General features: G+C 44.0%; 1 protein-coding gene across 1 annotated transcript in view; it reads left to right on the top strand.

Annotated features, from left to right (window-relative positions):
- stk32a (serine/threonine kinase 32A) overlaps positions 1-27,015 on the top strand; it is a 99,632-nt gene that overhangs the window by 68,258 nt on the left and 4,359 nt on the right. Inside the window, exons 7-10 of the mRNA XM_080781258.1 lie at positions 2,376-2,479; positions 4,536-4,652; positions 7,653-7,781; positions 11,251-11,379. Coding sequence (XP_080637384.1) covers positions 2,376-2,479; positions 4,536-4,652; positions 7,653-7,781; positions 11,251-11,379 — 479 coding nt within the window. The remainder of the gene's footprint in view (positions 1-2,375; positions 2,480-4,535; positions 4,653-7,652; positions 7,782-11,250; positions 11,380-27,015) is intronic.

The raw sequence follows: 27,015 nt of genomic DNA, 5'->3' as shown, positions 1-27,015 counted from the left end.
AAATTAGTTTAGTTTACACGACCAAACAAGCGGCATCATCAACCCGTAGGAAGGTTATTTTGAGGCAAAGAGAAATTAGGCTATTAGTACACTGAGGATAGCCACAGGTTGACACATTTGTACTCTGTTCAACCTCCCATGCTATTTATAAGCCTCTCTAGCCTTCCTAGCATCAAAGACCAGAAATATATTGAATTGGGTCTTTGTGACCAAAACACTGATGTGGTTTATTCCACTTGTTGCAGAGGTGATTCAGAGTGAGCGGGAATTTATTACTTCTTTGATGTCTCTCTCTCTCTCTCTCTCTCTCTCTCTCTCTCTCTCTCTCTCTCTCTCTCTCTCTCCCCCCCACTGCGCCACGGAAGAGGGAAAGCAGATTGGAGTGCATGTTGTTCTCCGCTCCTCTTTGGCTTTCCCGTCATCATTTTTTGATAGTGAACATTGACAGCAGAACCGCGGCCGCGTTCAGAATACTCGTGGGTCTCGCATAACAGCAGGAAGTGATGGATGCTCTGGGCCAACAAGAGTCTGGGAGCTAGACGGTGGAGGTGTGAGTGCATGCCCCCCCCCCCCCCTCCCCGCTCGGCTACTGACATATGCTACCGCAGTCATGTTGTCACAGTGAACCAGCCCCTGTGGGGAGAGGGAATACACTGTCTGAGACATCCAGAATGGTTAAGAGCTCCAGATAATTGCTTTGAGCTGACACAGCTGAGTCAGGCCCCGTCCCTCTCTGTGTGAACCCCCCACCCAGGTGGGGAATGGGTCTGTTATTGTTACAACTGTGACGCTTGTTCTAAAGTGCAGACAACCCGGGTGCTCTTGGTTAGAGTTCAATATGTCAGTGTTTCTCAACATTGGGGATCAGAGTTACAGACCTGTAAAGGTCCATTTAGAGCCCTGGTGGTACCCAGACCCAACATTTGACAGTGCAATAGGCCCGGTCATTTTCGCGTGAATTTGGCCCAGACCGGCCCACCACAACCAGCGTGCAGATAGCAGAAACTCTACCGCCCGCTCCGTCGAGGCACACACAAACAAACAAGCCCTAATACCACCACTTTCACAGAACAACATAAATGATACAAACCAACAGACAACTAACTACACAACCCTTTGTAGAGGGTTTATTTGTCACTCACTGACAGAATGGCAGCACGCCCGGACTTTTGCTGGTGGCCTGCCGCCTATTGGCCTGCCTGCCTGTCAAAAAAAAAGAAATGTTGTTTTTTTTATCATCATGGCGCCCCCCTACAGTTGTGGCCCACCGGGAATATGCCCGGTATGACCTGTGGCCAGTCCAGCCCTGGCAATAGGTACAATGCCAGGTTAAGGTAGCCTGAGCCCTGATATCAAACTGAAGTGAAGTCCACTCAGTGGAATGGAGTGAGTCTATGGTGTAGGGGCCAGGTAAGGACTAAAGACTTTTGATCTGTCTTTTTAAGAGGTTTAATGTTATATACTGTATGTGCTGATACATTAAAGGCTCTTTAATAATATCGTATTCGTCTGGCGTGTGCTTTGAGTTAGCCTATTAAGGGCTTCCTTTTCATCAATTAATGTCAAATGCTTTAAATGGCCGAGATGACTGGAAAGGCACTATAGCACTATATGTAAATGCAGTCCATTTACAATTTCTTTGCCACACACGTGGAGGCTGAGAAATTGCCCCAGAGCTTGTTCTGGGGGTTGCCCTGTTGCTTGGAGTCTTGGCTCGAGCATCTCTTCCTCCAGTATGGGGGAAGTGGCGAGTTGGCGGTTTGGCAGTTAGCCCAACTCAGAGTAGCGGTGTCCAATAGCGGGCAGGACTCAGGAGGCCATATATAGCCAAGACCAAAATAGACTCACCATCTCCGGTTTACTTCTCGTATCTGCGTGAACTAAGTAGGCGGACACCTTTTAGGAGACCGGAAGCAGGTTGGAGTCTATTCATTCCAATTGAAGAGTGAATGTGGCCGTAGTGCCGCTGTCGGAGACCTCAAAGTCATTGCCGTCACTAGCAACCTCTCAGCTAACTGTATGTCGCCTGAGCTTCTTAGACGGTGCAAGGCCGTCATCACAGTTCTCTGGAGCCCAAAAGAGATGTTAGATGTTTGCCAGGGAACCAAACTAGTGAAAATAGCCAATATACAAGCAGAAACATGCTCAGGAGGCCAGTGAATCTTTACTGAATGCTATAATGTCATGCCCGGAATAGGGTTGCCAGGGTTCATGTGGTTCAGTTACATTTTACCATTTTGCCATTTGAAAAAGGTTTTTTCAATTATTGTTGTTAATGTGAGTGGCAGTTGTGTCTTCCAGACTGTTGCTTTAAAAAGGTTTCAAGCTCATTTTGGACCAAAGCCATGTGTGGGTGTGTTTTCTTGTTCCATCAGCCCCAGAGCTGTTCCAACCGTTCGAGGGGTCTCATCCTGGCTATTCCTTCGCTGTGGACTGGTGGTCCCTGGGAATCACTGCCTACGAGCTGCTCAGGGGACAGGTACCACACTCATACACACTACTGTATATACCACGCACGCACGTACGCGCGCAACACACTCTTGCATGCACGCAACACACTTTTGCAGGCACGCGCACGCATTTTAGGGAACATCTTAAGAGCAGAGCCATTAACGCCAAGTTTAACTGTATTCCATGTGTTGCAATAAATGGTTAAATCTACTTTGACGACATGAGTGTTCCTGACCTCACAATGTCCATTTCTCAAATTCTACTGTACTTGTGGGGACCTTTGGCACGCACGCACACACATCTCACACACACATCTCACACACACATCTCACACACGCACACATCTCATGTCACCTCAGCTCAGCATGGCCTGGCATGCTTCACCGATGTGAATAATACATCTTCAACTGTCTCTTCGAATAGCCCCATATGTACAAAAACAGGCACTCCTCAGCATCAGATCTACGATCTAGCCTTGACAAGACCATGACAGTGGTTTAAAAAGATTTAAACCAAAAATATATTCCATTGCCTTCACATTCCTATTAATGTTTCATGTCTTCATGGCCTTAAAGGACAACTTTAGTGTTTTTCAACCAAGGTTCATGTTTTAGGTTGTTATAAGCAAAAGTAAAATATGAGTGTTAATGTTCTTTCATTTGCTGCTTTCTTTCGTTTTAGCGATTTTAGCTCTTTTCGAACATGGGGCTAAATATGATTTATTTTACAAAATGCTATAGCGATTTATTTTTGTATTATTTACTATAGTTCTACTAGACCCCATAAAATTACATCTGGCCACAAAAGAAAGAAAGATACCTCCACCCCCACCCCCGATGTAAACAGGCTGAGGGGTGGGGCGGGCTCTCCGGAAGTCAATCACGATCTCCTTTGTTTTGGAGACATTGAGCTGGAGCCTGTTCAGGTGACTCCAGTCCACAAAGTCCTCAATCACTTTCCTGTACTCCCCCTCCTCACCCACCCCCTTGATGCTCCCGACGATGGCGGTGTCGTCTGAGAATTTCTGCAGGTGGCACATCTCTGTGGAGTGTCTAAACTCTGCCGTGTAAAGGGTGAAGAGAAGGGGGCCCAACACAGTCCCCTGGGGGACTCCTGTGCTGCAGGTCACGGTGTGAAGGGGGAGGTGACAAACTGACAAACTTGAGCCTATGACACACAGCGTGGCATCCAGCCTACCCCCACGCAAAGATAAACATCCACCTATAGTAGCCTACCCCCACGCAAAGAAATTGTTGTAGAATTATTAAGTTAGATGACTTTTTTTGCATAGCATATATACCTTGCAAACCTCTGAGTGCTGTTTAACTGGGGGCGTAAACATGGACCATGTTTACATTATCATGGTCAAACTAACACTCTTTGCCGTGTATAATTGCCGTATTAAATTGGTCCCATTCCTATACATCACGCATGTAAACAGCCCTAAGGTAATAATCAGTCACAAGGAATTACACTTTCAATCAATCATCACCGTCACATCAGTATCCTGTATCCTGTATGTGTGCTCGCCTCGCACCCAATCAGCAGCTGCAAACTGAATAATTTCTTCTCTCATTTCCAGATTGCGCATATCCAAAATACATGAACCGTGACATCCATTTCGATTGCAGAACACACTATGCCTGTGTGTCCCCCCCGTGCTGGAGGCAAACGGGCAATGCTGTGCAGGCTAAGCGTTTGTTTTGTTGAATCCCCCACTCGCCCTCCACCATGGCGGTTGCTAATCTTCCTGGGGTGGGGTCCACAGACTCCACACACAGCAACATAAATACTATATTAGAGACTGCAGGATGCATGCGAGAAGGGAAGAGGAAGGGGATAAATAAGTTGAGAGACCGTCTGCCGAGAACAAACTTTAATATACAGTCAATCAAATAAACCCCTCTATCCCAAACACAACATGGCTATGAATTCAACTCCTTCGTAATTTGTACTGCATCCTCTCCTCTCCTCTCCTCTCCTCTCCTCTCCTCTCCTCTCCTCTCCTCTCCTCTCCTCTCCTCTCCTCTCCTCTCCTCTCCTCTCCTCTCCTCTCCTCTCCTCTCCTCTCCTCTCCTCTCCAGCGTCCATTCGTGATGAGGTCCAGTTCTCCAGCTAATGAGATCCTTCAGACCTTCCATAAGGTCCACCCCTGCTTTCCCACATGCTGGTCTCCAGAGATCAAGTCTCTTCTCAGAAAGGTGAGCCAAGTGCAGGAACCGGACGCATGTCATTTGCTATGGAAAAGGTGGGCGCCTCCCATTAATCATGTTGTGTTGAAGTGTCGAGCCAGCGACACTGCCAGAATGCCACTTAATGAGAATGAACACCTTTCATCTCATGACGAGTCATTTATGTTCAACCAATGAAACATGGGGAGCAGCTTACACCATGACAATAGGACAGTAGACTCTTACTGTCCGTTTATACTGTACAGACTGCTTTCTCATACTGCTGCGACCAAAGTCTACGAGAACTCTGCGCGTCCTATTGCAGACATGTAACTACAATTTACAATTTGCAATTTAGCCGTTTAGTAAGTTCAACATTATAGACTAAGTGGCATGGCAAGAACCCTAGTCAAGAACATGACATAGAACATAATTAAGTACTACAGACAGAGTAACTAGAACACCAGGTAAACATCAAACCCATCTATCTGTCTAAACAAATTATGCTGTATAAGTGTAGCCACCATACTTGCATAGTATTACTAGCATAGCCATCATCAAAAATAGGCAACAAGAAGTGATACAAGAAATGAGAAGTTCCCGGAGCGAGGAGTCTGAACTTCGAGGATGTGCAGAGTTGGGTGTGGGGATGCTAATTGGTGCCATGCCCTTGACCGCCTTGTCTGTGTTTTGAATTTGAAGCAGGCGGCAAGTGGAAGCTGGTGAATGCAGAAGGGGGGCAGCAGCTATGTGAAAAATGTAGGGAGGTTGAAGGCCAGACATGCTGCAGCATTCTGTATCAGCTGTAGGGGTGAGGACTGAGGAGTGAGTCGCATTGCATTATACAGTAGGAAGGTGATAGGCTCTAGGCTCTATGCACATCAGCCATATTGGAAAGAAATTGGGCTTCTTAAGGCTCATACATACAGTACTCCAGTTTTTGGTGATAGCTTATCACCGCGGTGTCGTTTTTAAAGGGTTGGAAAACGACACCATTACGTCAGTCGCGGTGATGATCAGCTATCACCGCGGACACAGACCCATTTCTCTGTTTTTACTATCAGACAAGTCGCATATTCTCGCACCATTCAATGCATGAGGATCGAAGGTGTTTCTCAACGCCCACCGCCCACCACCACCGGACAGTTAGGACAAAAGAGGATTCACTTCCTCTTTTGAAGAAAGAGGGCTTTCTTCACGGAAAAACCCCCAACAGCCCCGACAATATACATGACGTCACTGCACTACAGGATCGATGATCATTAAATGTGTGCCTTACAGTACAGCTGGATGTCCAGGACCCTCGTCAATAAAGTGTTCAATCAATCGAAACCCCTCCCAGGCATGTTTAGCACGGGAGTTTTCGATGAAACATTCCGCAGGGGACGGTACACTTTACAGGGAAGTTGAGAGTGCAAGTTGCGTCTCTGGGCTCTGCACTGGCAGCGATCCACTGCAGTGTCTGTTGCATTGCTTCGTGCTCACAGAACACATGTCCCTCATTGGCATTCCAGTGGCGTGCATGAGAGAGGAAGAGCATGTGTGTGTGTGTGTGTGTGTGTGTGTGTGTGCGTGTGTGTGTGTGTGTGTGTGTGTGTGTGTGTGAGACAGAGTTGTCAACATTAGTGTGTGTGTGTGGCGGGGGGCAAACAGAGGGAAAGTGTAAGTGGGGGGGGGTGGTATATGCTTCGTATCTCTCCCTTTTCCATTCTCTCACAATGCACAACTCGCCCACCTCTCCGTTTAACCTCAGTTTGCTCCCATGAATTCATTCTCCTTGACTACTGACTCGTTGTGTGTTTATATGGCCGTCCCTCCCACTCATCAGCGTGCCGTCTGTCATCCTTTCTCTTCCCCAAGCCGTTTCACCGCTGCTTCTCATCCTCCTGCTCTTAACCTCCTCTCCTCTCCTCTCCTCTCCTCTCCTCTCCTCTCCTCTCCTCTCCTCTCCTCTCCTCTCCTCTCCCCTCCCCTCCTCTCCTCTCCTCTCCTCTCCTCTCCTCTCCTCTCCTCACTCCTCGGTCATAATTTAATTATTATTTCGTTCCTGTGAGTTGGTGGCCAGTGCCACACAGGACGAGACTGTTACTGTCTCAACACAGTTCAGCAGCTATAGGTTCTATTGGCCAATATTTTACAGGACAATTTACAGTTGATTTAACCCATTTAGGCCTGACCTCAAAATTTCAAAAAGAAAAATCTTCTAAATCCTCCAGTTTTCCGAAATAAATATTTTCACAATTTTTCAAAAATAGCAGATCTACAAGCTCATAGCGTGCCACTCGGTGGCGCGCTATGAGCTTGTAGATCTGCTATTTTTCAATAGCTAAATTATAACATAATGTTTAAAACACCAAAAGGGGTTCCCGCCCAAAATGGGTTGTTTATAGTTTCATGCTTTAACTGCAGCATATAAATTATGAAACCTCTGTCTCCTTTACATACCCCTGAGAAATGTATACAAAAAGAAATGTGAATAATCCTTTCCTTGATCCAGATTACAGACCATTCTTCTTTTGCTGGTAGACCGTGTTGTATTTAATGTCTGCCTTTATGTGTACAGCATTTTGTAACTGTAATGGGAAAAAAAATTCCACACAAATCAAGTTTGGAGTATTCATTATTAAAATACATTTTGGGCTCAGGCTCTGCAGGAACAGTACTTCACTCATGCCATATACTGTATATTTGGCTAAAAAGTATGGCATGATGGATGAGGAGATGCCATGAAGTTGTACGACGTTCTGCTTATTCGTCCTGCAATGTTGAGGAGACGAGAGAAAGGAGCAACAGCTCACCAAATACGATAAGCGTCCATTGAAAGTGTGGAGGGGTCTCCCTTGAAGGCTGACTGTCATCTGCACAAACAACAACACACCCGAACCTCTCAGTTTTGCAACTAACGTTAAATTAATTAATTGCCTCGTCTCACACTTTTACTCAAAACATTAAAAAAAAATCACGATTTTCAACTCCTTTTGATTCATTGGATCCGTTTTTTGTTGTTCTTGTTTGTGTTTACTCCTGCAGCTGCTGTGCATAGACTTTGATAAGCGTATCTCCTGCCTAGCAGAGCTCCAGGACCTCGACTACATGTCCGACGTCAACTGGAGCACCGTGCTCAGCAAACAGCTGCCGCCGCCGGGCTTTATTCCCAACGTAAGTGTCTAAGAAACAACAGCTCCACTCAACTATATAGCCTTCCAAACATCACGTCCTCCAGGGGTAATTTATCTCTCAACAGTAAGAGAACAGCAAAAGGTAAAAATCACAATAGGCGTTTGCATTATCCCATTCCCATGAATACAGCCATGCTCTTAGTCTAACCCATTCAACCCATCCCTTTTGGTGTTTCAATTAAGGATTATGTTTATACTTTAGCTATTGAAAAATAGCAGATCTACTATTAAGATCTGCTATTTTTGAAAAAGTCGTAAAAATGTGGCGCAAATCTTTGAATATATATTCTTTCAGAGCGAGCGTTTTTAACTCAAATCTTTGCTTCTGGGGGATCCCTGGAAATACATATTTTCAGATGGAGGTCCGCAGCCAAATACAAATAATTCTGGGGATAATTCTGGATAATTAGATAATTCTAACCCATGAAAAAAGTTGAGCACCATAACATATAAACATAGGTGACATATAAACATAGGTTTTTCAGAAAACTGTTTGATTGATTGATTTATAGAAGCCTTTTTTCTTTCCTTGAATCGGCCACAAGTCTAAATGAGTTGAAGCAAGCAAACACATGGTGTTTTTATTTACTCTTCGTCATCCTATTGCCTCCCTTAGTCAGGGTGGAGAGACTGCCCCCTGCTGAGCTGAGCTGGTCACAACAGCCCACTTGCCATCTATCCATACAGCATGTGCACACACGCAATACAGTACAGTACAGTAGAGGCACATACACACATGTACAGTACACACCTAAACATGCACGTGCATACGCATAAACAGTCCCCTCTGTACAATTTGGGGCGGCTGGATGGGGAAATCCGTGAGGTTCCCGGTTCGATCCCGCCCCCCGCCCCCCCCCCCCCCCCCCCCCCCCGAGTTGGTGTCGAAGTGTCCTTGAGCAAGACCCCTAATTGCTCCCGATGTGCAGGTTGGTGCCTTGCATGGTTTCCTCTGACATTGGTGTATGAATGGGTGAATGTAATGCACAATGCACGATTTGACTGAGAGCCTGCCATCGTACAAATTCCAGCTTTTCACCAGAGGAGAAAGACTTATTTTCTTCTGGGATTTTTTCTTCACATATTGTACTAGAGCATGTCTGAAATAAGTGTCAGAGCTGAAATCGACATGTACATGTAGCTAGGTGTAATGTTAGAGACCACAGAAGTGAACCTTTCAAGCCTGTTTTCTCAAATCGCTGTTTTCTGCAAGACATTACTCTATAAGCCATACCTCCAAAGCTGGTGGGTCAAACTGAACAACATTATGTCAATTTCAAGCTATGATTCCCTGCTTTCATATTCACATAATTATAAATACAATGCAAGTTTTTGTGCTGGCCTTTCAGTTTCAACACCATAAACAGAGTCAGAGGCTGCATGCGTTGCAAGAAGTGACATCATTAGGTATATGCTCGGAAGACCAGCTGCTTGGCTGGCAGATTCACAGAAGCGGACTGTCCCTTTTTTTAGTGCCAAGCAGTCAATACAGAGTGTTCCCAATGTACAATGGCTACATTTCAAAAGGGAACAGCTGGCACCGATAGGGTACAATAAAATAACGCAGCGTGGACTCAATGACAGTGGCAGCATTCTTTATATCCTACTTCAAACGTGAATCTCCCTCAGGTCCAGATTTAAGCAGGCAGTGATTCTGCCATTTAGAACGTGTCCGGTCAAACTCAGCCACAGCAATGATAGATACTGCACGGTAAATGCTTTCATTGCACTTGCACAGTCAGCCATGCAACTGCGATAACAATGGATGTAATAATCATTGCCATCATCGGAGCCACTATATACAGGCCGTGTTATGACGATAAGCATCATGGTACTATCTGTCACTGGAAGAGCTAGCTCGGTCAATTCTTCACAACAGAGCGATGACAAATAGTACTGTAATAGATGTCAACAACAGTGTTGTAATCTAAGCACTCAAATCAATGACAGTCTTCACCAGTGGTGAAAAGGAGCATATTTACTCAAGTACTGTACTTAAGTAGCCTACAAATGTGAGGTATTTTAATGGAGTATTTCCACATTTTAATACTTTTTACTTCTACTCAGATACAAATATTCTACTTTTACTCCACTACAATTATTTGAAAACCCAAGTTACCAGTTTCTAGATTTTGATTAATATTACAAAACATACATTAACCACTTCAGCCCTATACTCGCCCTATTCTAATCTAATTTTGATCTACAGGCGACGCATTGTAAGCTTGTAGATCTGCTATTTTCAAAATATTTATATACATTTTTAAAACGAATGAAATATGGGACATGCGTAAAAAGTAATTTGAATTAAAGTACACATATTTTCAAGCCAACAGACACTTTTGTTTGTCATTGGAAAACACCACAAGTCTCTATATAAGAACAGATGACGTAAACAGCCGGATCTAATTCCTGTAAAGGTCTGCAGTCATTGCAGCTGTGTAGCCTACACCCCCTGCACAGTGCAGCTGTAGGCCTACACCCCCCCCCCCCCCCCCCCCCGCAGTCACACAGGCCAGCCTTGCAGAGAAAAAACACTGGACGATCGATGGGGAATTGACAAGTCTCTCTAAATGTAATTATGTCCTATCCACTCTCCCCCTCATTCCCTGGGCCCAGACACACATACTGCTCATTCCATGCCAGATGACGCCTTTGGACGCCTCCCCCTGGTGGCCAAGAGTGTCAATGGCGCCTTTGGACGCCTTTTTGAATAGAAACAAAAAAATATATATATATATATATATTCAGGGGTTTTTTTTAGGTTTTTTTTATGAATCCATATTTTCGAAAAGCCCTCTAATCTGGTGTGCATGCAGGTGATGATATTCACATTACATGCACAATATAATTACATTTTCTTTCTTTTCTTTATAATGGGCTTCGGTGGCAACGAGGGCCAAAACTGGTGTCCACCAGGTGGCACTGAATGAGTTTTAATTTAATGTGGCGAGTTGAAGGGGGTCAGCTTTTTGACTCTTAACCTTGTTCCACCCACGTGTCACACCCACGTCTCAAGACTTTTCTAGAGGTTGTCTGGCATATATGAGCTTCGCTTCAGAGTCGACGTTTGGGAACCTACACTGACTTACAATGACACATGGCTTTGTTGAACACTCAATTCTCATCTGTTAAATCTTTCTATAGGAGAAAACCTTTCTAAAAGAACAGACTAATCAAATAAACATGAAATCAAATAATTGTTTCAATTAACTGCCTGCACACAATAAGTGGGATAATGTAACAGTGAGGTGTCATTTCTGGAGAAAAAAAACGCACACCATTTACTGTATGGATTTCCAAATTACAGTACACGTTTGCATGACAAAATGTTTCCTCTCATAATATTGGAGTATTCACTTTTAGCACACACAGCCTGTGCTGTGCAGCAGCTGCCGTGTTTGACCCTGCGTCCGTCTGTCTGTCTGTCTGTCTGTCTGTCTCTGAAGAAGCGGAGGCTTAACTGTGACCCTACATTTGAGCTAGAAGAAATGATTCTGGAGAGCAAACCACTACACAAGAAAAAGAAGAGGCTCGCCAGGAAGACCAGAGACCAGGGCTCGGATGGCTCCCCCCAGGTAAGTCGTCGTCCCCCCCCCCCCCCCCCCTAGAATGCCCGTCATCACCATGACCAGAATTTAAACTGAGACTCACTCACTCTGCATCAGGTAGACTATAGACATGGGCTATACGTCATTACCGTTCCAAAAATGTGCACTTGACCTGGCTGGCACCTGTAGTCAGTGTAACCTATGGGATTCATATGCATGGTTCCTAAACTACAATTAAGCATACAGTGCGACACTTGTTTTGAAAGATGGTACATTGAATTAACAACCTTCAAATACAGAGGTTCTTCATAGTAGAGCCTGCGCTGCGGGACTGTTCTTTGTTTTACCCGCAATGGTTTTCTTTCTGACCACTAACGCAGTTAATTTCCGACCGCAGCTCCTGCCCGCATGCCACAAAAATGTAAGTGCCATTTAGTACAGTATAATCCCTTAATATTTCCCCTGGGACCCAAAACCATTACAAACTGAAACACAGAATGAATGCGAGCGAGAGTGAGAGTGCGAGAGAGAAGAGAGAGCGAGAGAGAGAGATATGGCCATTACAGCACCACGGACAGAGACACAGTGGGCTAGTCTGGTCTTTGGCTGCTTGCCAGTAGGACATTAAATAGATGCATTATGTCCATACTTACGTCGCAAGTTGTCGGGAACAATGTTTCAAAATTACGTTCTGCTCTGCAGTCAGCCGTAAGATAAATGTGTTCAAGAGAATCTCATGCTTCAGGTACGCTACGCTTTATTGCGGGGCCGTGCAGTATTTAGCGGGACCCCCAGGGTTGTTGTTTTTGTAACTCCTATTCCCTGTTTTTTTTAAACTGCCCCCCCCCCCTCCTGCAAGAGTTGCATTGACCCGCGCCGGATCCCACTCCCGATGCATATAGGGCTCTACTTCAAAGTCTACCCGGTTAATTTAAAACACACAGTAAAATGGTACCTTATGGGAAAAGGAGAGAATGTCCGCACACTGTTGAGTATAGCTCCCACTGGAAATTGTATTTGATAAAAGGATGACAACGTTTCGACCCCTTATGGGTCTTCGTATACCTGACGAGTCCCTCTCCCATTTAGTGACCATCATTACTCATTAAAGACAGCTGGGCCATGGTTGCATTTGGCCCTGCTACAGGTGGCAAGTTGCTTCTTAGTTTGCCCTTAACAGCTTTTAGAGTGCTGTAAAAGAAGGCTCGGACGAGTCTATAAGTGCCCCGTCAGGTTTCACCACATCTAAATAAATGGCCACCATGCTGACTGTATATGCGGTGGGGATCACAAAACGCAATCAGCCGGCTGCTTTTTCCATCATCGTTGCTGATGAATTCTGTGCTGAATACTGAAAAGGCTTGTTTTGATTCAGACCATGTCTTCAACATGAACTCGGGACAGGCTTGAGCAATCCTGCAACGCGTGCACTCACACGGTACATTTAGTAGCCCGGAAAAAGTCAATTGCCAAAGATAATGCTGCAAAGCGGCACTTAACGAACTCTCCAGATTAAGCTGTATAGGAATCGTTCCAAAGTCACGTACTCCTGGGCAAACTGGGCTGAAGCAGTTTGAAGTAGTTAGTTAATTTAGCAGTTTTATTACAACAGTTTGATGCGGAAGCTACATTGAGCTACATCTGCAGTGGAAAAGGAAGCACCAGAGTACCAAAAGCAAGCAGGGAATCAAATAAGCCACGGTAACGGAACAGACATCTCACGTTGACCCTGATGAAGGCCGAAACGCGCTGGTCGTGTTTTTAACCCTTTTAAAATGAAATAAAGGATTTTTTTTCTACTTCAACTGGACAGAGCTGCCTTGGACCCTCTTTTAAGGTCGCCACCTTATATCTCCACAGTGACATTGACTCAAGGTATAGAACTTTTTAAGAACTCTTGTGCTTTGCTATTATGTAACCCTCTCCAAAGAGCACCCGTCTACAGTTTTCTCTACATAAAGGACCCACGTAGGGCTTCTTCTTTTCTTTTTTTCAGACGTAAATTAGCCTGAGACTTATGAAAAAATAAGAATGAGCCAGAGTTCTCCTTTATCTGCTGTGATGGAATACCCCCAGGTCATTCAGTCTTTCGCTCTGTCTACATAAATCAGCCGTGGTCCTCTGTGGTGTTTACTCACAGTTGGAGAGAAAAACAAGGTTAATTGATCCCTCGGTAAAGTAAAATGGCGCATGCACGCACGCACGCTCGCACGCGCGCGCACACATGCACACGCACACACACACACAGTTAATGGAAAGGGGCTTAGCTTGGATAACGTCAGTAGTGATTCCACTGAGAGTGCGTTAGTGAGCATTACGCACAGCCCATACTCCTTCTTCTGACCTACCAAACCTTTCTTCAATTTGTCCTCCGTCATATAGAATGAATTCGCTTTTGTTCAGCTGCGAATTCAGTCCCACTTAAACCCTCCATACTTGATAAAATGAACATGAATTCAGTCCCACTTAAACCCTCTATACTTGATAAAAAATGGACAATTACTACGTTCTTATTTCACTGAACACAAATCGATTTCCCCAAACATAGCTGATCAAAAAGATCACAACGTGTTGTGAGCCTGTAGATTGGCTCTATTTGGAGACCGTTCCCCCAGAATAGGCATTCAAGTGGTTAAACAAAAGTGACATTTTAAGTTTTAAGGATATGTGTTATTATCACGATAATATCGTAAAATTATAGCCCGCCATTTGGTCAATGTATGCTGTATGATGATCATGTTTGCTTTGTTGTTTTTAAATAGCTCGATCTACAACCTCACAACACGTCGCGTCGTGTGAGGTTTCGCGATTCACTGGACAGTCATCACCACATACACACCCTATCAAATTCCACTCATCTCCATCCAAGATTTATTTTTCCGCCACTGTGGAACTGCAAGCATATGCTTAATCTCAGTTACAGTGGTCTGTAGTCAGCTTCTCGACAGGTTTACCCACAGGCATGAATCAGCTTTCCCAGGAGAGAGAGAAAGAAAGAGAGAGAGAGAGAGAGAGAGAGAGAGAGAGAGAGAGAGAGATTATTGGCTAATCACAGAGCCTATATCGACTGAAACGTGCCACCTGTTTCCTAGACGATGGGTCTGGGCCATTACTGAGTAATTCAGTCATCGTTTCAAACTCCTCTCCAAATCTTGATGGTCTTTTTCGATTAAACTGATGCTGAGTTTGTGTGGTCCGGGTCGCCGTCTGTGCCAGCCAGTAATAATAAGCAGGAGCTAGCTGGCCCAAATTGAGCTGTGTTTTATCACGGCAGACAGCTGCTTGTGCAGACTTGCGTGCGCACGCGCGTGCGTGTGTGCGTGCGTGTGTGCGTACGTGCGTCTCGCCGATATCACACAACTGATCTGTCATCTTCTTGGCTAATGTAAAAAGGGTCCATTAGGGTCCATGACAGTCTTTCGTTATAATGAAGTAATGATGGCCGTTTCCAGGGTAGATATGTTTTTACCCTTATGGAGACAAATGATCCCAGACGGTCTAATATGAAAATAAATAAAGTAAGTGAAGTACGTACAGAAGGTGACACAGCATTTTACTGCTGTAGACTATTATGGCTCCTGGCTTAGAATCAGTCCAATCATCCATGAGCACCTTAAGTCAATTACAATCCATGGCTATTGGAATTCATACAACACCCATCACAGTTGTCATCTCCATCCCATAGATCCATTTTTGGGGAACAGAAATGTCAAGAAGTGAGCAGCAACAAACAAAAAACTATGATATTCCAGTCCTACTTTATTATTCGTGACGTGAGTCGAATCAACCTGGTGTCAACATCAAGATGGATGGCACACTCAACAGCAACGTGTGTGTTGGTGACACACATTTTCTAAGAGATATAAGTAAACCAGAGCCAAGATCAGATCACTAAAGTAAAGCTTGACCGATGCCAGACTTGTGGGTACGGATGCCGATTCAGAGAGAGAGACAAAGAGACAGAGAGATAGAGAGAGTGGTGTATAGTACACTACACGCAGCATTTTTAAAGCAATGAATGCAGATAAATTATCTCCACCAGGCCGAAGGCATTCTAGATATTCTATCTTGATTGGCTAAGATCATCAGCAGCACCCATTTTGAACAAAAGGCTGCAAATCATGGACGCAGCGTCCGATTGCGGCGATACTATGCACACACATTACCTATAACTGCACTGATAATGCGTAAAAAGTTTTGTTCACAATTGCACACTCCCTAGAGGCGATGGAAAAACCTCTGGCCTGCATTTCTCACATCTGCCTTTTATAGTGCCACCAGCAAGCCAACTTATGTTAAACACATTATATTATATTAGTCCTTAAAATTTTATCCAAATATCACACAAATCCTTTGTTTGCCTGAGATTGCAGGTGTGGCCCGTTTTGAACAAAATGCCTCAAATCATGAACCGATGTCCGATTGCTGTGCAACTTTGCACGCACATTTCCAATATGTTAAGGAACAAATGCCAACCTTTAAACATTGCCCTATTGTCTATTAACTTCTACTTCTATGATCACTCAATACCAAAATACTGTACTGTACTGTACTGTACTGTACTGTACTGTACTGGCCCTCCTCCCTGGCCTGTGTGTGTGTCTGTGTGTGTGTTAGGCTGTGCAACAGTGACACTTGGTGGTGAAAAACCGCTATAACTGCCTAATGGGTGGATGGATGGTTCAAATGCACTATGGAGTCTATAATACAAATGCACATAATATACAGTATGGAGGGCCAGAAAAACCATTAAAGGGGACAAGGGCTGACAGATACAGAGATCTCCATTTATGGGCATGAAAGGGACGAGGGCTGACAGATACAGAGATCTCCATCCGTCAGATCGGAGGTGCGATGCCTCTAGCTATTGAAATGTGCTATAGTACTGTACAAATAAACTGGCCTTTCCCACATACTCATTTTCATTTTAATGTTCCTCACTCTGTTTCATTAGTCTTTTATCCTCCTCCCCTTTCCCCTGATGCTCCATCCCCTCCATTATCTTTTACCATCACCTCCTCCCTCTCTGTTCCTCCATGTTTCACTCATTTATCCTTCCCCTCTTCTCTCTCGCGCTCCTTCCTTCGCCTCTCTTCCTCGGCGTCTGCCAAGCTCATAATGTAGCGTAGCAATAGCTCCGTTAAATCACTGATAATGTGGTGGAATGTCTGTTCTCATGCAGTCAGAACAAAGCGCATCCCTCCGCTGTGTCCTTTGTCACTGACACGTTTTTCTTTTTGAGTGGTGCAACCACTCCCTCACGGAGATACCGGTATGTGTGTGTGTGGGTGGGTGGGTGCATGAAAACAGCATGGTTGTTTTTCACCACCTGAGCACAACCTAACGCACACACAAACACACACACACACACACACACATATTAACTGTATATACAGTATGATGCTTTCGGGTTTGCCACACGGTAACTCTGTCATTTCTCAAACGTTTCGGACGCGGGGCGGAACCGGCTGTAGAGGCTCCAACGGGCACCGCTCTGGTATCTATAAATGCACATGTCTCTGTGTTGTGTGTATACGTCTGTAAATTCGACACACGTGTTCCACACCACCACAGGGAGTGTAGTGCTCGGCCTTGAGTGGGTCGGACCCAAGGTTGTCCAGAACCACCGGCCCGGAACTCCCCCACCGAGTTGCACCACTCACTTCACACGGGTGTGATTTTTTTTATTCTAACATGGGGTATCTAACATTATCTAACATATCTACAATATGACATAGTAGGCCTACTCCAAATTTGGGGCAAAGTGTCAGCCTGTTCCTTTGACTTAACTTCTAATAGTGAATGAAGAAAAAAAAGATGAAACAGACGATTAAAAAAAAAAAAGTTAAATAATTACCAATATATCGGCAAAAAACGATATCAGTCGGGCCCTAATCAAGACAAGCTGCTGTGCTTCTTAAGCTTAAACCTGTACAATGGAAGGACATTTGGAAGTGTGTGTGTGTCCCTCTTGGGCTTCCATCCAGCTCAGCACTCCCTTTAGGTTCATCAAAATTAATGGAAAGTTTAATCTAACAGAGGTAGCAATTAACATCTGAACTCTCCTTGAACACCATCAGAGAGAGAGAGGGGACAAAGACACTCAACAGGTATAGCCTACGACAAGTCCAAGACCATAAAAATGCTTTTAATCTAACAGAGGTAGCAATTAACATCTGAATTCTCCTTGAAAACCATCAGAGAGAGAGGGGCGGACAAAGATACTCAGGTGGAGAATTGTCAACAGGTAACCACGACAAGTCCCAAGGCCATAAAAATGCTTTTAATCTAATGTATGTTCTGTCTTGCCAACACAAATATAAAATAGGATACACTTTGGCTTTGCTCAACTCACGATTCACAAAACAATTTGGTGCTGAATCTGCAATGTTGTAAATAGTCATAAACCTGCCAAGGATTGACAATGTATGGCCACACGGTGCATTGATCAATGCAATGTCTTACCTTCTGTTGGCTTCATCTTTGCCTTTTATCCAGCCTTCTTCCTATAGTCTCTCTGGATCCCCTTCATAATGTCTTTCAAATCCATTCTCCCAGTTCAGTGTTCACACCCCAATGGAGGCTCTCCCCTGTCCATTATGGAGTTCAAAAAGTTTGTCATTATTCTCAGTTTAGTGAAGAGTCATGACAGGGTCACTCTGTCCTCCTGACACAGTTGAACATCCTCAGTGTTCCCAGCTAGCTAGTAGCTACCTAACATTAGCCTTGTGACTGCAGGGAGCAGCTTTCTCTGAGCTGAAATGTTGGTTGTTACTTTTTTATTTGGGTTTAAATCCCCATGCGATCTCTCTTTTGCTTTCCCCCGTTTTCTGTTATCCTAATGTATGTACAGTTTCTGGCACAGCAAGGACAATCACTGCAACATGAACTAGTCGTTTAGATCAGACTATTTCTCAGGTCATGGTGGCCAGCAGTGTTACACTGCATTTGGTGTCCCATGAGATTCTGTGACCTATACCCTCAGCGGCCTCCTGTGGTGCACCTTTGTCATTTCAGCCCAAAAAAATGACACATTTTTCAGGGGATTTTCATAAATAAATACAATAAGAATAATTTCAATAAGTGAAATGAGTATGAGAGAAACAAAACAGTGGGTCGATCTATGTCTGCTCTGTAGGCCGATCAGCCATGGACAAACTTCCACACAGACAGACTAGCGCACGCCCGATGGCCAAATATGATCACTGGTTCAAGAATAAGATCATGAGACAATGTAAGCTTTATGGTTTCTATTCTTGAATTCATAATCACGTAGCCAGCTGTCACACTGCCACTCCAACTGAAAAATAAATCATGAATGAATCATGTACTGTATAGCTGTGGTTCTAAACCTTTTCTGGATCAGGGCTTGAATCACTTGAAAATGCTCTGAAAAAGCATCCACGTCAACACGTGGCCAAATTTTTGTTTATAGTTTTCAAATGTCTTTTTTGAGGGGTGATATAGCCCCTCAAAATGCCCAGCCTTGTGTGTTTGTGTGAATAATAGCGATGATTTGATTGGCTGATCACCCCCATAGTGATGATTTGATTTTCAAATTTATTTTAACCCATTTTGGGCAGGAACCCCTTTTGGTGTTAGCATTATGTTATGCTTTAGCTATTGAAAAATAGCAGATCTCCAAGCTCATAGCGCGCGCTACGAGCTTGTAGTCTGCTATTTTTGTTCAAAATAGGTTAAAGAAACTCTTTGGGGCTTTTCTGCCTTTAGTGCAGCACAGTGAAGAGGGACAGGAAAACGAGAGACAGGGAGTGACACGCAGCAAAGGCCTCCATTTAGAGAATAGAGCCTGTGTGGTATTGTGACAGTTCACCTTAACCACTATAGGCCATCGACGCTCCCGTAGTTTTCAACTTTGTACAGTGTTTCTCCCAAAAGTTTCTCAGTCATTTCCTGTTTTAGAGTGGCCATCTCGGTCATGTCGACCTTCCACAGTGTGTGTGCGTTGGCAATTCTCCAACCGTTACGCCCAGGTGGGCCATGGGTAATTATAGACATAGCATGACATGTCTGTCTCCCAACACAGGGAGCCACGGTTACATAGAGCAATGTAGGTCAGTGGTTCTCAAGGTGGGGTCTTGAGTTGTTAATATAGCATAACAATGTTTTTTATCCACTTATTTTATACTTCAGCGGTTTAAAAAAAAAAAAGCCTACAAGCTCAGAACGCATTGCCATCTACGGAGATCTTCTGGCGGAAGAGTCTCCGTATACATGGTGACCTCTGTGAGCTTGTGTTATCATGAGTGACACCAAGAATGTTTGCAGAAATGTCTGCTGTCTTGTTACGTTTGTGAGGTCCACTGTCCATCCAGGCGTCCACCCATTAGCCTCTATCTAACTATGTGAGGTCCACTGTCCATCCAGGCGTCCACCCATTAGCCTCTATCTAACTATTAATGCACCAAGTCTCTTGTTCCACCCCACCACAGGGCCCGGTGTCGAGTCGGTCGGACCGCCCCAAAAAGGCCTCTGCCCGGGCTCTGCATAGACTCCATATTTGGGCATGCCTGACAAAGAACTCCATATATGGGCATAAAAGGGACACTGACGTAATATCTGGGTGGGGCATTCATTTCCAACTTGCATCGTTCCAAGTTGGCCAGTGCCCAACGGGAACCGCTCTAGTATCTACAGCAGGGATACTCAAATAGATTTACCTGTGGGCCACATTACAAAAATGGCAAGGGGCCTGCCTGCCTGTCCAATTGTCCATGAGTAGCTGTCTGTCTGCCTGTCTGAGTAGCTGTCTGCCTGCCTGCCTAATTGTCCATGAGTAGCTGTCTGTCTGCCTGTCCATGAGTAGCTGTCTGTCTGCCTGTCTGAGTAGCTGTCTGCCTGCCTGCCTAATTGTCCATGAGTAGCTGTCTGTCTGCCTGTCTATGAGTAGCTGTCTGCCTGCCTGCCTAATTGTCCATGAGTAGCTGTCTGTCTGCCTGTCTATGAGTAGCTGTCTGCCTTCCTGCCTGTCCAATTGTCCATGAGTAGCTGTCTGTCTGTCTATGAGTAGCTGTCTGCCTGCCTGCCCAATTGTCTATGAGTAGCTGTCTGTCTGTCTATGAGTAGCTGTCTGCCTTCCTGCCTGTCCAATTGTCCATGAGTAGCTGTCTGTCTGTCTATGAGTAGCTGTCTGCCTTCCTGCCTGTCCAATTGTCCATGAGTAGCTGTCTGCCTGCCTGTCCAATTCTCCATGAGTAGCTGTCTGTCTGCCTGTCTATGAGTAGCTGTCTGACTGCCTGCCTGTCCAATTCTCCATGAGTAGCTGTCTGTCTGTCTGCCTGTCTATGAGTAGCTGTCTGCCTGCCTGCCAGCCAGCAAGTTGGTTAACAGAAAATAAATTGTTATGGCTGAGTAAAATAAAATACAATAAACACAATCCGCAATTACAATATCCGCAATTTCCGCAATTTCCATTTCCGCAATTTCCATTTCCATTTCCAACTATTAATGGCAGCTGGGTTTCATCATTCAAATAAAATAGAATTCTGTCCGTTTAGCTATAAAATTATGTCAGGGAATAGGGATACACAGTATATGTCTTTCATTTGCATTGCATCTCCCCCCCCCCCCCCCCCCCAAGCTTTTATTTTCGTTCGAGTAATAGTACAACTCTAATAGTATTACTTATAATAATGTAATTAAAGATAACTTCATTCAGATTTATTTATTTTTATTTCATTTGCCAGATTTTTTTTTCTTCTTTTTTTAGATTTTCATTGGTGGGCCAGTCATAATGGTCCCGCGGGCCTGATGTGGCCCGCGGGCCTGAGGTTGAGTATCACTGATCTACAGTATAAATGCACATGTCTCTGTGTTGTGTGTGTATACTGTACGTCTGTAAATTCGACTCACGCGTTCCACATAACCATAATATATATCTGCTTAGGCTCCACATTTGGGCATGCCTGACAAATAACTCCATATATGGGCATAAAAGGGACACAGACATAATAACTGGGTGGGGAATGCATTTCAAGCCATACTGGATGGAGCCATACTGTACGTCACAAATGTATAATTTTTTGTCAAAATATGTTTTTATTGAACAGATTATAAATTGTTACAAACATTATGATATGAAATATATATATATTTTTTTTTTATGAAACAAAATGAAAGAAAAAATAAACAAGACAAAAAAGAGAAAGAAATCCCTTAACCCTCCCACCCATACTGCTCAGTGACACTGCATACTATATAATAAGATGATAGAAAGCTCATGGAAAACATCTGAAAAGAAAATGGGGTACAGTCAACCGTATCAATGGTATCCTGTCTATTAATCGTTTCTACTCAGGTAATGGACAAGGGTCAGCCAAACCTTATCAAACTGTCTCTCCCTGTTTCTCAGGAAATACCTTATTCTCTCAAGATGAAGTGTAGGCCTACTAGTCATTTAATTTAACCAGTGCTCTTCCATCGCCACTAGGGGGCGCAAAAAGGCCCTGACTGCCAGTTTCAATACATTTTTTAATTTAATTTAAATTTTTATATATATTTTTTTTGCCCAACGTTATACACGTTTTAAAAAGGCGTTAAAGGCGTTGGCGCTGTGGGAGTTTGATCAAAAAAATAAGTTAATTAAGTCCTTGGCAGACATTGAGTTAAATGCAGGAGCCTCTCCTCCTTCTTCCAGTGTCACAAATGTATCATTGATGACACATGTACCCATGCTATAATTATGTGACGTCATGGCACGTCATAGATATTCTCTACATAAGGGAGACACCCAACCTCACAAGTGTCACATTCATTAGAAGAACAAAATCACTTTCTAGTTTACATTAATAGACGAACCTTCTCAAATAAAATGGACGGTGTAGTAGGTAATGGTAGCTGCATGGGGCCCGATGCCACGTACGTGAAGTTGATCTCTTCCGATGGCTTTGAGTTCATCGTGAAGAAAAGCCTTGCGCTGAAGTACTCGGCTACCATCAAAGCCATGATGACTGGGCCCGGTGAGGTGGCAGAGGATGAAATGAACGAGGTGGCCCTCAAGGAGATCCCCTCTCATGTCCTGCTTCTCGTCTGCAACTTCTTCGCCTACAAGGAATGTTACTCCAACCCGAAAGAGGACGCCCCAGACGCTCCCGACTTTGACATTCGCAAGGAAGTCGCACTGGACCTGCTCATGGCTACAAACTTCTTGGATTGTTAACATGGATACACAGTGAAGAGGGGGGGGGGGGAAAGAAAACAAGAGTGAAGATTTGTTGAGAGTCCCCGGTTCGATTTGTGGCTGGCTGGACCATTTTGCTGCATGCCGTTCCCTACTCCCAGATTCCTGTCTCTCCAGGAATCAGCCTTCCATAATAGAATATGGAGGGCTGAACCAATTGCAGTGTGCTTGCTGAAAGGGGGAGAGGAGAAAACGAAGGCCATAATACCAGGAGGTGATGAAGAGGACAAAGCCAACTGTATTAAGGGTTTCCTTGACAACCCCCTGTCCCCAAAACACAGATCAGAGACCTTACATAATGGGGGATCTACTGTATACCAGCCGGTGTGGGAAGGGAAGAGGGCAAAGGTCGGGGAAAACCCATGAAATAATGTGTGGGAGCCTGGGAGGCATGGCTCACAATGTGCACCGCATGCATGGCTGAGCTCCCAACACTCTGATTCTAAATTCTAAACTTTTGAATTTAGTCCTGGAGCTTTTTAAGTTTTGGGTGTTATCCCGTCTGCACCTGGGGTTAAGCCTGCCGTACATGTGCTGTGTCCACGGGATTTATCGTCGTCTGAAAACAGCACGCTCCACCAAAGAAAAAAATATCAATCAATATTTCCTGTGGGACTGATGATGACCTTGGCAGTAAATGAGGGCCTTAATGATGTCAGGTGTTATTGATTCCAATCATGGACAAGGACTTTCAATTAAATCAAGTGACTTGTGCGTCTGTAGGACAAACCATTGAAAAGTTATAGCAAAAAATAGGAACTATCACATGGACCAAACAGAAAAGGAGGCAGGTCGGGACATGATACAGGTGTATCATTGTGATTTAAATAGGGCTTTGCACTACTGCAGTACTTCGGCCCCAATTAAAAAATAATATATAATATAATACCGGTAATTATAAGACCATTACTGAGTGAACAGTAAGCAACAAGAAACTGCACTATAAATAATTGTCAAATATTACGTAACAGAGTAAAAAATGTTAAATGTATAGCCGATCTACATTCTCACATGTGTGAGCTTGTAGATCAGCTATTCTCACCATATTTATCTGTGGAACCCGAGTCAAACAAAAACAAAATTCCTCAAGTGCAATTGCTTGTCAGGGTGGATTTTCTTAAAAATCACACCCGTGTGAAGTGAGAGGCGCTCTTGTCATCGTATAGATATTGGGCGGACATTTGACCTAATTTCTCCTTTCATTGTCAATGTCACAAATTGAGACGTGTGGGGACAAAGTCTGTACCTCAAAAAGAGATTGGCCAGTAGATGAATAAAATGGAACTCCATATTTAGCGAGAATGACGTTAGTCATCTATGGTGTGTCTGAGGTATGACGTATTACTCCAAATTCGGGGCAAAGTTTCAGCCTGTTCCATTTGCCTTTGACTTCACTTCTAAAATAGAAACAAAAACAATCTATATTATTATATAACATGTGGAAGGTTTCATCGGAATAATTCACAAAGGTTACACTGTTACAATATGCCATCAGATAACAATAAAATGTCTTTACTGTATGTGCGTGTGTGGTGTGCATCTGTAGTAACATGTCGAGCTAGTTGTTATGATTATATACTAAGTAGGCCTACTGGACCCTCATCTGGTTCTGGTGTGTGACGACCCGGTTGAACATTTCCGTGGTTCGGCGGCGGACAGACAGACAGAGGCCGGCCCGGGAGAAGATTAACATGACACGAGGCTGGTCACATTAAAACGTTCACAAAGTTTATTTGATAGCCACTGGAGACAGCTCATAGAGCAAGGTCAACTTGCTGCATGAGCTGTCTCCAGTGGCTATCAAGACACTCAGTCTATCACTCCAGGCAGTACACAATACATATCAAGTACATTGCATATTCACGTACAAGTACCTTGTTGCAAACGCAGTGAGCACTTACTATGAGACCTAGCAGATCATGTCTGTCTGTCCGTGTGTCCGTGTGTCTGTCCCGCTATCCAAATATGGAGTGTGTTGCATCAGCAATCACTCAGCTCCATATATGGGCACAAAAGGGGCCAGGTCCACTCAGCTCCATATATGGGCACAAAAGGGGCCAGGTCCACATATACAGTAACAGCGGGACAGACAGACAGACAAACATGATCTGCAGGGTCTCAGCTGCGTTCGCTTCCCGCGTTTGCGCGTCTTACTGGTATGAGTACACAGCATGTTGTATACTAGTCAAAAAGCTGGGTTATCCAGAACCACCGACCTGACCGGATAATGGGCATATATATATCCCAAAGTGGGGTCTGTGGACCCTCAGGGGTCCTTGAGGGAGTTCCAGGGGGTCCCCAGCTAAATATAGTTTGGAACTCAGAGTTAAATTAACAGTGATGTTAATGAATTAAATTGGGGTCCCAGAGATTAGAAATGTCATTAAATGGGTGTCCGTAGACTAATGCATGTCTGGGGTCCTTGAAATTATCATGGTGGCGAATCACTGCTAGAGCCGTAAAAACTCTTCTCTTATGGGGGTCCCTGGTGTATATTTTCTAATGGGGGGAGGGTCCGCGGGCTAATGAGTATACACATTAGTTGCATCTTCACATTACATCATTTGCGTCATCTTGCTCCCCAATGTATGCACCCCACCTTAGTGACGGTCATGCTTGCTGCAACAACCAGGGGTGGATTAATACAGCCTGTTACTGTTCCACTGCCAGGTGGCAGCAGTGTCACCGGCGTCTACCCCTTTGCCTGTGGGTATAGGTCCCTAAGCTCCCAGGGTAATAATTACATTTACTACACTGTCAAACTTATTCTTTGACCATTCAAAGTCCCAAAGCACACTTTATACCAAGGTCACCTGCATTTGCATTATTGTCTGCGTTTTATAAAAAAAATTGCCAGGCAACCTAAAGAAGTAGTGTCTTTAAAAGGAATCTCAGGAAGGCTTTCACAGTAGGCTATACTGTACATAATAGAAATCAGAAAAACAAACAGATTACCTTGCATGCGTTTTACATTGTTCCACGTTTTGGCCTGGCAGTTATTGGCAGTCCAGTGGTAAAGTCCCCTGGGAAAAACAAAAGCATAAACAAAGTGAGACAATGCCACTTGAATAAGATATGAATCATTGTAGATGGAGAGTGCCCAAATCCCTGACTCCAACAAGCACTCAAAATTCTCCCACCCACTTTATGATGAATCTCGCCTGCCGATTACAAGGCTCTCACTGGCCCCCTGCCAGGCAATGAGGGTTCAGGTTTCCTGATTAAAATGTAGCTTAAATGTTACTTTTATGGCACACTTACAGTATAGACCCATTGTAGGGCATTAAGCAACTAGTCGACTAGTTTACTAGGCAACTAGTCAACTAGTAAAAATGACTAGAAGTGAATGCCCTAACCCATTGTATATCAAGGTTGTACGAAAGGGAATAAAAATGAGCAAATATTCTGAGTGGCTGCTTATTTGATTGGTTTTACCTACACTTTCCTCTTGCACTGTGTGGTGTGTTTGTTTAGCGGTTTTTAAATTAATGTTAAAATAACTAGTTAAATAAACTTCTCAGTACATGGTGCAGTCGCACTCCTTCCTGTTTTGAAGCAATTATAATGGTAAATGCACACAGAACGTTTGATATTCTTCTCAAGATTCAACATTCTTCAATTGATCGACTGTTCAATTGATTGAGTTAAGCACTAGGGTCTCTATTTTCTATATGCTAAACCTTTATCCCTAAACTACTTTTGAATAGAAATAACATTTTTGAATAGTTCAACTAGCCGATCTACATCGACACGTTGTGAGCTTGTAGATTGGCCATTTTAACTATTCAATTTTTTTCCTTCCAAATAGTAAAGAAAAAGGCAAAGCAGTTTAGGTATAAGGGGTTTAGCATGGACCAAAATTGAGCCCAAGTCTGCATTAAGTGTGTTTTGCTCGATGGAACCGTTTTGCAAGGCCCTTAATTGTAGAAACACTATTTTGTCTCCATAATCCAAAGGCAAGAAAGAAGCATTCAACACAGTTATTTTTCTGATATAGTCATCGTTGGAAAGCAAACATTGTTCCAATGCCATTTTGTATGTACAAAGTATATGTATGTACACAGTCATGGTTCAACCCAGATGCCGAATTATAATCAGTAAGGACTGATTTCAGGTCAGCTCATGGAGTGGCATATGGTGTTTCTGTTATCATGAGGCACTATAACGCCTCATGATCTTAGAGAATAGGAGAGCAATATGTCTGGTGCTGGTATAGCTGAGTGATGCTGCTGTCATACATCTATCTAGTCTCATCTATACCAACACGCCAACGTTTCGCCTTCCAGACCTGCCTCTGGGTTTGTCTGCCTATACCCTTCCTTGCTAGTGTGTCGCCTACACACCAAGAACACAGCCTTGATCTTCAGCATAATCACAAATTCCCTGTTGCACACATTCATGTGCAGTACCATGCACACATTTTTTGCCCTTTCTCTCTCGAAAGAACACATGAATTGTGTATT

This window comes from Protomyctophum bolini (assembly GCF_963924005.1).
Source record: "Protomyctophum bolini genome assembly, chromosome: 13".
In the NCBI taxonomy this organism is placed as follows: Eukaryota; Metazoa; Chordata; class Actinopteri; order Myctophiformes; family Myctophidae; genus Protomyctophum; species Protomyctophum bolini.
This window is presented reverse-complemented; position numbering and strand designations above follow the sequence as displayed.